This window comes from Cricetulus griseus, chromosome 3 (assembly GCF_003668045.3).
Source record: "Cricetulus griseus strain 17A/GY chromosome 3, alternate assembly CriGri-PICRH-1.0, whole genome shotgun sequence".
Lineage (NCBI taxonomy): Eukaryota > Metazoa > Chordata > Mammalia > Rodentia > Cricetidae > Cricetulus > Cricetulus griseus.
The window spans coordinates 49,547,984-49,560,903 of record NC_048596.1 but is presented as its reverse complement, the minus strand read 5'-3'; the positions used below and the strand labels follow the sequence as shown (position 1 = coordinate 49,560,903).

Here is a 12,920-nt window from a genome sequence, read left to right as displayed (position 1 = left end):
CTAAATAAATAATTAAAACAATAGTTACTAAAAGTGTTTTGGAGAATTCCAAAAACCAGTGAGAGGTCAAGAAAGGGGCTGCAGAAGAGGCTATACTTAAGATGAGGCTGAGGTTTGCACTGGAGGGTTTGGCCAGGGAGGCGAAAGGAATTGATGAAAGCTGTCCACATAAACATTTTGAGCCTCCACATGCCAGTATTCTGGGGGCATTGAAGGGCGAATATGGCTGAGAAGATGAGGTAAGGCTGTAGAAGAGGTTGGCTCATTAGAAACCTGTGGTCTCAGGACTGACACCTGTCCTTCATTTAGGTCTCATCAAAAATGTCACCACCCTTTGGGCTGGTGAGATAGCTCACTGGGGAGAGGAACTTATTGCCAAGTCTGACAACCTGACTTCAATCCCAGGATCAACATGATAGAAGGAGTAAACCATTTCTCCTTTGATCTCCACACATGTGCTGTGACACACACACACACACACACACACACACACACACACACACACACACACAAACAATTTTTTTTTCTTTTTCGAGACAGGGTTTCTCCGTGTAGCTTTGGAGCCTATCCTGGCACTCGCTCTGGAGACCAGGCTGGCCTCGAACTCACAGAGATCCTCCTGCCTCTGCTTCCCGAGTGCTGGGATTAAAGGTGTACACCACCAATGACCAGCTCTAACTTTCCATTCTTATTACTTATTTAGAGACATGTTTCTATGTCTTTCTACATAGCCCAGACTGTCCTGGAACTTACTATGTAGACCAGGCTGGCCTTGAACTCACAGAGATCCACTTACCTCTGCAGCTGAGTGCTGTGATAAAAGGCATACATGAGCATGCCCAGAAAATTTCCATTCTTTTAATATCTACACAAGACGTTGGGAATTAAATTCCTTCCAGTCTAGAAAAGAGACTGTGTTTAAGACGTGGTAGACGACGAAGCCAGTGACTTGTCTAAATTCACAGAATAAGAGTAGAGACAGAACCTGGGCAGCGTTAATTTCTTTACTCATTTGTGCTTTATTCACAGGGTCACCTGGCATTGTTTCTCAAAAAGAGGCCAAGGAACACAGGCTTCAGAATCACGCCCACAGATTCTCTAAGGCAGACCCTAGAAATATGTATTTTTATAAGCTCCTGAGGTAATTGTCCTGCACACGACCGTCTCATATACTGCTGTGCCCTGGGTGACAGCAGCACCACGTCAAAAGCAGCCTTGGCCAAATTCCTGGGTTTATGGTTCCCACAGCCTCATGGGAAATGTAGTTTCGACTGACCTTCCCGCCTCCGGCCTCTGGGTGAGCTCGCCGGAAGGAGCCGAGCCAATGCGGAAACAGCCGAGTGTTCCGAGGCGGGCCTTTTCCTGCTCGATTGCATGCTGGGAAAGGGCAGTTTCCGTTAGCTGCTGAAGGCTGAGGCGCGCCACCGGCCACCTCCCCACGTGAAGCAGTTGTCCGAGCATCGCCAAGCCGGGCAGCTGTCTAACCCGCGTCCGAGCGCCCCGGAAGCGGCGGGGGACCGGAAGTGGCCCGCGGAGGCTGCAGAGCTAGTCCGGGAGCCCGCTGTGAGGCGACTGGCAGCGCTGCGACGGCGCCATGTCCCTGATCTGCTCGAGTGAGTGCTGGCTGCGGCGGGAGGCGGGAGCGTGGCTGCGGCCGGGGCCCCGGAGCCCGCGGCCCTGCGTGCGGGGTGCATTTGCGCAGTGCCGCGCAATTCACGTAGCTGGGAAGAATGACTGTGGTTGTTACACTGAGCGGAGACGGGCCTGAACGGGGTGGGGGGGTGGGAAGGGGGAGTTGGTGCAGGGAAAAACAGCTCCTGGTGTGGGAAAACCGAGGACGTGTCCAGCATCCGCCTCCGATTGTGACCTGGTCAGCAGCGGTCCAGGGCCTCAGTTTCCCCATCTGCAGCAGCATCCATTGAAAGCGTTGCAGTGGGTATTGCTCGGGAACGTCGCTTAGGCATCGATGTGTCTGCGATTTGCAGGGATCACGCAGTGACTTGGAGGCAAGGCTGGAAGCCAGGTGTCTGGCTTCTAGCCTCGCGCAGTATGACTAATGAAAACAGCGACCATTTAGGAGACCTGTATTGATGTACGACGCACTTCCAAACGATGATCCCATTTTATGCTTACAAAAAAAAATTGTCTGAATGGAAATAAAGATCCGTGATTTAGAGAGGGCGTCAGAAATCTTAGGAAGCATGAGGTTTATCCAGGGGTGTGCGGCACAGCTGGGCGGTGGAGCTCGGTTCTTTGAGCCCGGATCCATGCTTTTTCCATACTGTATGCTGTCTTGTCATTGGGTGTTTTGTTAACGGCATTGCGGGTGTTTACCTTCTTGTTTACCACATCACTAGCTTCCCCTCCCTCTCCATTCTCTTCTCAGAACGTTGCCATTAATTCAAAGAGGGAAAGGAAGGAGGGAAATGACAAACAGAAAAGGGAATTCACATCACACATAAGAAATTTCAGTTTGCAAAGTATTTTCGAACGATTTGTTTCCTTTTAATCTTGAGAGAGCACGCTTACATGCCCTGGGCCATCCTTCCTTTTTGTAGGGGAGGGAAAGCTCACTCAAGTGTTCAGTGGTTGAGTATGTGAGTGAGATAAGCCAACAGAATAGCACAGGAAAGCCATGTTTCCTCCCATACTTCATTACTTATGCATGGGAATCCTGCAAAAATAGGTGATTCTAAGGGAAGCTTGTACAGACCCATGTGCCACAGAAGAGAATAGGAGCTTGAGGCCTCAGGTGGGAAGGCAAACAGAATTATGTGGTGAATAAGAGCTGTTCTGTTACGTGATAAGTCTCTCGGGCAATAAATAATCTCTCTCAGAAGAGTCTTGAGTGTGGAGGTTGCTTTCACTCGTCTGCTGAGGTGAACCAATTGTCCCTGTTTAGGGGACGTTAGAGAAACAAGAGGGCCTGAGAAGGTCAGAGAGACCTTGATTCTGAGCTTGCTTTTGAGTTCTTCCTTTTTGGTAGTTCAGCATTACCAGGCTCCATACTTTGGGATATTTTTTATTGAGCCCCAGGATGTACCATGTTCTGATGTTTATCAAGTGTCTGCTTAGTATCTGCATTGTCCTGGAGGTCAGTGACAGCTGTGGTGCCCATCTTCAAGGGTACACAGACTATTCTGTCAAGTGCCTAGAATAGAATCTTGCTTGGCACACAGTAGCAGACACTATAGAAAGGTTTTTTATTTATTTATTTTTTAATTTATCAGTGCTTGTCACATTGCTTAGAAATTTTTCTGCCTGTTCCATCTAGGGCTCCAGACGAATGGCAGGGGTTTGAGTTGTGTGTACTTATTTGTCATATGCCTAGTCAGTCATATTTGTTCAAAAATGAGATGGCAGGGCATACTGACCACTCTTTATGGGACTGACATATAGTTATTATTTACTGGCTTTTATTATCAGCAGACTAGAGAACCTAGTTAAGTAGTTGGCAAGTATTCTAGGGCCAAGTACCAGCTGGCTTGCTGTCACAGACCTTGCTTTCTGATAGCTGAGTATGAGGACAGGGTCTTGTGGGGGCCGATACAATCTAGCCCAGGCCTCCTTTTACCCTGTGTTCACTACCTGCCTTTCTCTATAGTCTCCAACGAAGTGCCAGAGCACCCATGTGTGTCCCCTGTCTCTAATCATGTGTACGAGCGGCGGCTCATTGAGAAGTACATTGCAGAGAATGGCACAGATCCTATCAACAACCAGCCTCTCTCAGAGGAGCAGCTCATCGACATCAAAGGTGCCCGCCCGACCGATAGCCTAAGTCCAGGGCCAGCTCAACTCAGCCTTCAAGAGTGGGAGGAGGAGCCAGTCTGGTGGAGAAGATGGTGGCTGTGAATGAATAAAGAAAGGAGGGGTGGGGGAGGGGTGAGCCCCCGGGGTTCTGGTTCTTCATACCTGCTTTGCTGCCTCTCTTGGCAGTTGCTCACCCAATTCGGCCCAAGCCTCCCTCTGCCACCAGCATCCCAGCCATTCTGAAAGCCTTGCAGGATGAGTGGGTGAGTTCTTTGAAGAGTATGCACCTCTGGGCCTGGGGATTAAAAAGGTGGGACTGCCCTCCTTTTCTTTTTAATTTTTTATTTTATGTGTATGGGTCTTTTGCTTACATGTATGTCTGTGTGTCACTTATGTGCCTGGTGCTTGGGAGGCAGGGGGAGGGTGTGTGATCCCTTGGAATTGTGGTTACAGACCGTTGTGAGCCCCCATGTGGGTTCTGGGAATTGAACCCGGGTCCTCTGGAAGAACAGCAAGTGCTCTTAACTCCTGGACTGTCTGTCTCTCCAGGCTCTCTTATTTTCTTGAGATAGGGCCTTGCTTTGTGGTCTAGACAGGTCTGGAAACTCATGATGCTTCCTCCTCAGCCTCCTAGTGCCTAGGATTACAAGTGCCCACCAGGCCTGACTCTTTGGGGGGATGAACACAGGGCTAATGTAAATGCTGTACCACTGAGCAGCCCCCTCATTTCTTGCCAGCCATATTTCATTTGTGAGGAGCAGGATGGCAGCACAAGAGGAGCCTGCTTGTTGGAAGTCTTGCAGACCTGGATTCCAAAGTTTTCTCCACTGTCAGCCTTTGTGACTTGGGGCACACTGCTCAGTCTCTGAGGCTTGACCTTCCTGACTATAGGACATTGATTAGTCCTGTCTGTCTGTACTCTGTAAGAAGTAGAATAAAATTGACAAATTTGCCTTGTGACGTCAGGGACTCTCTTTCATTACTGAGCACTGCACTTGCTGAGGGTAGCTAGTAAATAACCACAGCAGCATTATTTCCTTTCAGAGAAGTGATGGCATTAACATATGTGCTTTACTGCTGAAGTAAAGCAAAGCTGGGGGTTGGAAGGAGCCAGATCTTGCTTCTGTCTATGTGTCCAGGGTGTGGTGTGGAGTAGGAGCCTGAATGCCTTACAGGGCATTCAGGGTCACTCATATGTTAGCTTGGGTCTCTGAGTAGTTCAGGTTGGCTTCAGTGTAGAATAGGAGGTGGTGTCCTCTTCTCCAGGGCTGGCCGAGTTCTCCAGCTCTCCCCCAGTCCTCACAGTGGCCTACCCCCTCCCAGGATGCAGTCATGCTGCACAGCTTCACCCTTCGCCAGCAACTGCAGACAACCCGCCAGGAGCTGTCCCATGCTCTGTACCAACACGATGCTGCCTGCCGAGTCATTGCCCGTCTCACGAAGGAAGTCACTGCTGCTCGAGAAGGTGTCTCCTCTTCCCTGCTGTTCCCTACCCTTTGCTGGCTCTGCTTTGTAATGTCCCATTTCTAACATCATCTTTTCTCTCAGCTCTGGCTACTCTGAAACCACAGGCTGGTCTTATTGTACCTCAGGCCGTGCCAAGCTCACAGCCCAGTGTTGTGGTAAGTGTTCCATTCCAAGCCCCAATAGCTGTCCTTACACAGGTGCCTTTGGTATTGTGAGTTCCTCCCATTCTCCCTTTCTTTTCTCCAGGGTGCAGGAGAGCCCATGGATTTGGGTGAGCTGGTGGGAATGACCCCTGAGATTATCCAGAAGGTGAGTCATATGCTCTTTTGCTGGGAATGCCACATGTCCTCCTAACTCAGTGCCATGGGTCTTGGGGCTAGAGTAAGAATCTCACCCTGAGCAGTGGAAAGCCTGCCCTGCCACTCTTGAGTTTTCTGACTAGGCTGACTTTAGCCTGCCTTTCTCTGTCTCATTTTCCTTGCTTCTTTTTTTTGTTGTTGTTTGTTTTTGTTTTTTTGAGATAGGGTTTCTCTGTGGCTTTGTAGACTGTCCTGGAACTAGCTCTTGTAGACCAGGCTGGTCTCAAACTCACAGAAATCGCCTGCCTCTGCCTCCCAAGTGCTGGGATTAAAGGCGTCACCACCGCCCGGCTCCCTTGTTTCTAAATAGAGTGAGGTATGCACTTCACAGGCTTGTTGTAGGGAAGACTTAATTACTGATAAGGGCAGCTTATAGCTCTTGCTGTTTTTGTGGTCTTTGCTGATATTAAACCACTTTGTGACAGGTTTTGCTTACAAGATAGAAGTTATCTTAAGATGAGGAGTCTGTGACTGTAAGTCATAGCTGAGAAGGGGCAAGGCAGGCTTCCAGACTGCATCGCAGGGTTCTGTTGAATGTACAGTCTGCATTTGTGGGGTCCAACAGTGTCTGAGTTCTAATTTTTGTACCTTAGACCTGGTCCCAGAACACAACAGCCTAGCTCTGTCCCTACTAGTTCTACCATTTGTCACTTTAGTAACCTTGGGTGGGGGGAGGTGAGTCTTTTGATGTTCAGTTTTTTCAGTTGTACCATAAGGTCATGGATACCTCACCTTATAAGACCAGAGTGGAAATGTGTCAGCTTTAGCACATAACCTGGCAAATAGCATGTTTTTGGTGATGCTTATGATACCAGATGTACCAGCACCCAGCGTGCTTTGTCCTTGCAAAATCATTTCTCAGAAAATTGTTCTCCACAGCTTCAAGACAAGGCCACTGTTCTAACCACGGAGCGTAAGAAGGTGAGTTGACCCCTGGTGTGAGCATTTGGCTTTTTGGAGGAGGGGCTAGTTGAAACCTATATTCAATTGCTGCTCTTTGGGGTCTTTTCTGTTTTCTCAGAGAGGAAAGACTGTGCCTGAGGAGCTGGTGAAACCCGAAGAGCTCAGCAAGTACCGGCAGGTGGCATCCCATGTGGTAAGTAGCTGGAGGTGACTCTATTTCTAGGGCAAGATGGGCCAGCATGAGGAGCAGGGGCAAATGCTGCTCAGGCCTCTGACATGGTTTCTTGCCATGCAGTGAGGGAGTTGCTGCATCCAGGCAGCCAGCCAAGCTGGATGGATAAGGGATAAAATTCACTCTTGTTCCTTGCCTGAGGAGGAATACCAAAGGGTATAGGGAGTGGAGGAGCTGTGTGGCTCTCTGGTCTGCCTTGATTTGGCTGTGACTGGATTTTGTGTGGTTCTGTCTGCATAGGGGCTACACAGTGCTAGCATTCCTGGGATCCTTGCTCTGGACCTCTGTCCTTCGGACACCAACAAGATTCTCACTGGTGAGTCTGAGCCTGGCCTGATAGGTCAAGGTGGGAGATGGCAGGAGCAAGGGAAGGTGCAAGCCCCTGGTTCTCTGCATGGATTTGAGGACAGAAAGACCTTCTTTAGCACTGGGATCCTTATAGGCCTGATTCATTTTTTTGTCTTTTTTTGGATATTTTATAGGTGGGGCAGATAAAAACGTTGTTGTCTTTGATAAGAGTACTGAGCAAATCCTGGCCACTCTTAAAGGCCATACCAAGAAGGTCACCAGCGTGGTGTTTCATCCTTCTCAGGTAAGGTACTTTCACAGCCACCCTTGTCCTTTCCTAAGTCCTGTTCCAGTAGTTTTGAGTTTCAGAACCAATCACCCAATCTCTACCTTTTTGATGAACTGAACTGGGCATTGATGGGTCTCTGTGTAGAACCCCAAAGCTGTGGCCCTCAAACCAAAGGAGAAGGAAAATGCAACCAACAAAGCACATTCACATCAATTTTGCATTAGGAAAAGAAAACAAACATCCTAGAGCGTTTATAGATAAACTACAGACAGTAAAGCTCTATATAGTCCTGACTGCTAGGTGTCTGTTCCCATGACACCCTGTGTGGTTGGGTTCAAAATTAAATGTTGGCTGTTGAAAGTGGTGTGAGTTCAAATAGAAAAGAGGATAAAGGTAGCTATTAGAGGAGATTAATGGTCTCATAAGAGTTGAGTACTGTGGCTTGGTATGCAGCTGCATGGGGTGCTGAAACAGTGCCTCCCAGTTAAGTCTTTCTCTTAGACTTAAGGAACTGAGAAATAGAGGACTATTTGTGTCTTAGTGCTCTTTTGCTATGAAGAGACACCATGATCACAGCAACTCTTAATAAAAGAAAGCATTTAATTGGGGGATTGCTTCTTACAGTTTCAGAGGTTAGTCCATTATCATCATGGCAGGGAGCATGGTGGCAAGCCTGACACTGGGCCAGTAGCTGAGACAGACAGACAGACAGACAGACAGACAGACACACACACACACACACACACACACACACACACACACACACACTGTTTGACATGGGCTTTTGAAATCTCAAAACCAACCTATTCCCAATGAGATACTTCTCCAACAAAGCCACACTATTAATCCTTTCAAATAGTGCCGTTCCCTGGTGATTAAGCAGCCACATATATGAGCCATTCTCATTCAAACCATCACAGCTATAGCAAACTGAAAAACTAATTCAAATTGAAGTACTTTTTTTCCTGTTTATTCGTTGTTAGTATTACTTTTGGCTTTTATGAGTATGTGTTAATGAAAGGATAGTTGCTGTTATATTCTGGCTGTTACTGTCCTAACTAGTGGAAATAATTTATTTGGGAAACTAAATAAGCTCTCTGTCTGCCCCAGGTCTTTTGGACAATCAACATGCCCTTGGGTCTAAGTGTGAGGAACATGGGAACATGACCTTATATTCCTTTACAGGCTCAGTCTGCTCGGATCTGTGCCATCTAGTCCAGTAGTCTTTAGCTGCAGGTGCACATGATTCCAGTCCCTCAGTTCCACCCAGCTTTAAAAGGGGGCAAAAATAGCTCTCAGCTGCAGTTGCCCTGTTTACTACTAAGTAGTGAGGGTCTCAACTTGGCTCAGTGTGGCCATTTCAGCAGCATTTATTTTTCTTGGCTTTCTTAGGCACTGTTGTTTAGATAGGTGGTTACAGGCAGAGAGGGACTAGAAGGAGAAGCAGTTGCTGGTAGTTATGGCTGTCCTTTTCACTGTGGAAAAGGGTGTTATAGTACATTTCACTTCCTAGGATCTGATTCTTGGTTGCTTTCCTTTCAGGAACTGGTGTTTTCTGCATCCCCAGATGCGACTATCAGGATTTGGTCGGTCCCAAACACCTCCTGTGTACAGGTTGTTCGAGCCCATGAGAGTGCAGTGACAGGCCTCAGCCTCCATGCTACTGGAGACTATCTCCTGAGTTCCTCTGATGATCAGGTACAGTCCCAGCTAGGGCCCTGAGGAGGCTGCCTACTCACCCTGGGAGGAAGGGCCATCTTGCTGGGGCAGCCAGATTCCCAGAGTTCTGGAAAGGTTTTTTCCCTGTTGTGGGAGCTATCTTTGCCAGTAGGTGCTGAATCAGGGTCTCAGCTACCAGACCTGCTTACTCATTGGCTTCTTTGTCTCACCTCCAGTACTGGGCCTTCTCTGACATCCAGACAGGGCGCGTGCTCACCAAGGTGACAGATGAGACTTCCGGCTGCTGTAAGTGTCCTTAGAGGCACTGAACTCTTTTGTTTGCAGTTTGTCTTTAAGTTTTACTTAGTCATTTGCTTATTTGTTCTAAAGACAGTGTTTACCACTGCACCAGTGTAGAGGCCACGGTGACTACTGACTACAGATCCCTGTCCCCTTTCCTCAGCTCTTACCTGTGCACAGTTCCATCCTGATGGGCTCATCTTTGGAACAGGAACCATGGACTCCCAGATCAAGATCTGGGACTTGAAGGTAGGACATGCAGGCCTCTTAGAGAAGGAACTGATGAGGTGTGTCAGCAGGCCCCAGGATTTCTCAAGGCTTAGGAAAGCCTGGCTTTGTTTGTGTGGCATGGTAATGTCACCAAGGAACTGTGGGTGCACAGGACATGAAGTTTGGTAAGCCCCTTCCTATCTTAACCCGTAAGTGATAATTTTTTGTCCAACCACCACCTGTAGGAGCGTACCAATGTGGCCAATTTCCCTGGCCATTCTGGCCCCATTACCAGTATCGCCTTCTCTGAGAATGGGTACTACCTGGCCACAGCAGCCGATGACTCTTCAGTCAAGCTCTGGGACTTACGCAAGCTGAAGAACTTTAAGACATTGCAGCTGGATAACAACTTTGAGGTGCGCTCCTCCCCAGTCTTAGTTGTTTGTCCTCACTCCCTGATGGTTTCTGAGTTCATGTGAACTGCTTCTCTTTGTCCCAGTTGTTCTGTGGCTTGACATTTGTGTAATTGCCTTTCTTTGGGGTTTGGCAGGTGAAGTCACTGATCTTTGACCAGAGTGGTACCTACCTGGCTCTTGGGGGTACAGATGTCCAGATCTATATCTGCAAACAGTGGACAGAGATTCTTCACTTTACAGGTAGAGGCTGGCTGTGGCTTTCCGGGGCCTTGTACATCTGCTCTAGGAAGCTTCACTTGGTGGTGAAGCTCTGGGCTTGGCCTAGATAGGCCCAAACTATTCCTACTTTTGCTGTCCTGGGAGTGGAACCTGACCAAGTTTCCTACTACTGAGCCCAACCCCCAGGCTGCTTTTACTTATGTCTGGGGGCAGTAGAGCATTGTAGCCTAGGAAAAGCATTTGTGAGTCTGTTTGGCTGTGAGTTGTGTTACTACCTGGCCTCTCCCAAGTTGTGTGTTGAGGAGCAAATTCTGTAATTTGTAATCTCTCTGGTGCCTTAGGAAAATTGAAATGATAATTTCAAACACTCAGTAGGAAATATAGGGGTTTACATGAAAGTGCATGCAACTCATAGGTTAGCAGTGTCTTGTGGTATATTATTTGGTATTGGCTCTTGATTTGAGCAATGAAAAAGAACCAGTCTGGGAAGTAATGAAGGTTTTTTTGTTTGTTTGTTTTGGTTTTTTGAGACAGGATTTCTCTGTATAACAAACCCTGGCTGTCCTGGAACTTACTTTGTAGACCAGGCTAACCTTGTACTCACAGAGGTCTTCCTGTCTTTGTCTACCAAGTGCTGGGACAGTAGATGTGCACCACCACACCTGGCATGTTTTTTATCTTTTTTTTTTTTTAAGATTTTATTTATTTATTATGCATACAACATTCTGCTTCCATGTATATCTACACACCAGAAGAGGGCACCAGATCTCATAATGGATGGTTGTGAGCCACCATGTGGTTGCTGGGAATTGAACTCAGGACCTCTGGAAGAGCAGTCAGTGCTCTTAACCTCTGAGCCATCTCTCCAGCCCATGTTTTTTTTATCTTTTGTCAACTTTATTGGGGTCTATCATGTGTGAGTGATGAAGTTTAAAGTCAAGTTAGGCAGTTTTCCTTTGTGTGGAGATGGAGTCTGGGGCCTTTCCCACAGTAGCAAGTATTCAAGCCCCAACACAAGTATAACTACAACACAAGGATAACTAGAAGTAATAAAGGGAAGTCAGGCTGACAGTGGTGCACAAGAGGGTTTCTCACCTTAGAGTCACCTATGGCCTTGAGTAGCTGCTATAGCCTCAACTTTAGGGGATCTTGCTGGGTGTGATAGCTCACACCTGTAATCTCAATTTTTGATAGCTAAACTAGAGAATCACCTTGAGTTTAGGCCAGCTGGGAGCACAAGAGGGCTTTTCTCTGGAGAGTTGGTGAGATCCGGGTGTTTTCTTAACTCTGGAAAGAACCTGCCCTGGTTCTCCATCTGAGTCCTGTGAGGAAGATAGCTCAGCTTTTTCTATTCTGGATCCAGTCCTGTATTGTGTGCCCTGGACTTTGACATGTTTGAGCTAGAACTGGCTAATGGACCATTCCAGGTCCAAGCAAAGAGCTAAAGGTAAACATACATACTGAATGAACACTGAGTTTTCCAGCTGAAGTATGCTTGCCCAGAAAGCTCAGGTGAAAGGGAATTGGTATTCCTCTGTTAATTTATCCCGCCAACAAAAGATTGAGTACCTCCGCTTCTTGCCAGGTGCTGAGTCCTGGTTAAAATAAGTGGTGAACAGAACCCTGTCTTTGGGAGGGTGTCTTACAGTGCCTTCTGACCCTTACCATCTGGGTTTGTGCCAGGGTCATGGCATTCAATGTCATTCTTCAGCCCCGAAGAAGAAACAGCCTTCTTTCTTATAGTTCCCTTTTTTCTCTCCTCAGAGCATAGTGGCCTGACCACTGGAGTGGCCTTTGGTCACCACGCCAAGTTCATCGCTTCAACTGGCATGGACAGGAGCCTCAAATTCTACAGTCTGTAGGCCCTATGCCTTCTCACAATTCTGGGCCTCATCTCAGTAGTGGGTTAGAGTTGGGGGGCGGGTGGGACCTTAGGAAGAGGGAGGTCTGGTGGGGCAGGGGCATTCACGTCATTTCATTCTGGTCTGGATGATGGTCTGAGCTAGGGTACATGGAACACTGCTATCCATGCAGCCTTCAGGCCCCAGGGAACGGACATGGAGGAACTGTCACCCTATAAATGCTCAGAGTTGTAGTCCGGCACCTCCCCCAGCAGTGGCAGCTGTTCCATGCCTGCTCTGTTTCAGCTCTTCTGAGACAGGGAGGTGAGCCAAGGGAACTGTGAAGGGGAGGGGCAGGAGAGCTTGTGCTGGTTTTTGTAAGCAGTGATCTAGTTTCATTAAAAAAAAAAAATCCACTCAGTAAATATTGTCATCTCCTTGCGTCCGTCTGCCAGAGAGACCCTGAGTTGGGAAGAACAAGGGGAGAGACCAAAATGTGAGACACTGGCTATCAGGAAGCCTCCCCTGCAGCAAAAATAAAGCCTAGAAGCCATTTGTCAAAAAAGTCTCCCCTGCTCGGGCAGGACCTTGTTTCCAGTGCCTCCATCAATCATGTTGTGCTTACTCTCTCACAAGCCTGAATGAAATGTGGTGAGGAATTAGATTAGCCTTAGCCTGTTGGTGGTTGCTGTGAATGGATTGTCAGGGGAACTTCAGTTGTGGGTGATACAAACTTGTTCCCAGCTGGCCAAAGAGATTTTCTTGACTGGCAGCTAATCCGCTGAAGTAGAGCTGCTCCCAGGGGAGACAGTTAATGCACAGTAAATAAAAAGTTAGATGGAAACCCTGGTGGGGAGGGGGGATTAATGTAGGGTCCTGTGACTGTGCTACATTTGGAAGTCACCTGGGGACAGGGGGCTAAAGAGGAGGAGAAAAGTTGTAGGTTCTGAGGTTAAGATAAAGGAGATGTGGAGTGGAAGGGCAAGT

The 12,920-nt window shown here is 47.8% G+C and overlaps 1 protein-coding gene across 2 annotated transcripts; it reads left to right on the top strand.

The window, feature by feature from the left end:
- Positions 1–1,390: 1,390 nt before the first annotated feature.
- Prpf19 (pre-mRNA processing factor 19) lies at positions 1,391–12,358 on the top strand. 2 transcript variants are annotated; one of them, XM_027406673.2, is made up of 16 exons: positions 1,391–1,613; positions 3,605–3,754; positions 3,937–4,013; positions 5,017–5,215; positions 5,299–5,372; positions 5,464–5,526; positions 6,456–6,497; positions 6,598–6,672; positions 6,952–7,027; positions 7,194–7,303; positions 8,831–8,986; positions 9,184–9,253; positions 9,411–9,496; positions 9,703–9,873; positions 10,008–10,113; positions 11,857–12,358. In XM_027406673.2, exons 1-16 carry the CDS (start codon positions 1,595–1,597, stop codon positions 11,952–11,954), a joined length of 1,572 nt encoding a protein of 523 aa, XP_027262474.1. In that variant the 5' UTR covers positions 1,391–1,594; the 3' UTR covers positions 11,955–12,358. The 2 variants fall into 2 exon arrangements, with proteins under 2 accessions (XP_027262474.1, XP_027262475.1); XM_027406674.2 differs by having other exon boundaries at positions 1,392–1,613; positions 5,074–5,215.
- Positions 12,359–12,920: the final 562 nt, after the last annotated feature.

Excerpts from the sequence above, each read along its gene's own strand:
- Prpf19 (XM_027406673.2), top strand. Across the intron at positions 9,874-10,007 it reads AGCTGGATAACAACTTTGAG|GTGAAGTCACTGATCTTTGA; the intron begins GTGCGCTCCTCC and ends GGGGTTTGGCAG. Across the intron at positions 10,114-11,856 it reads AGAGATTCTTCACTTTACAG|AGCATAGTGGCCTGACCACT; the intron begins GTAGAGGCTGGC and ends TTCTCTCCTCAG.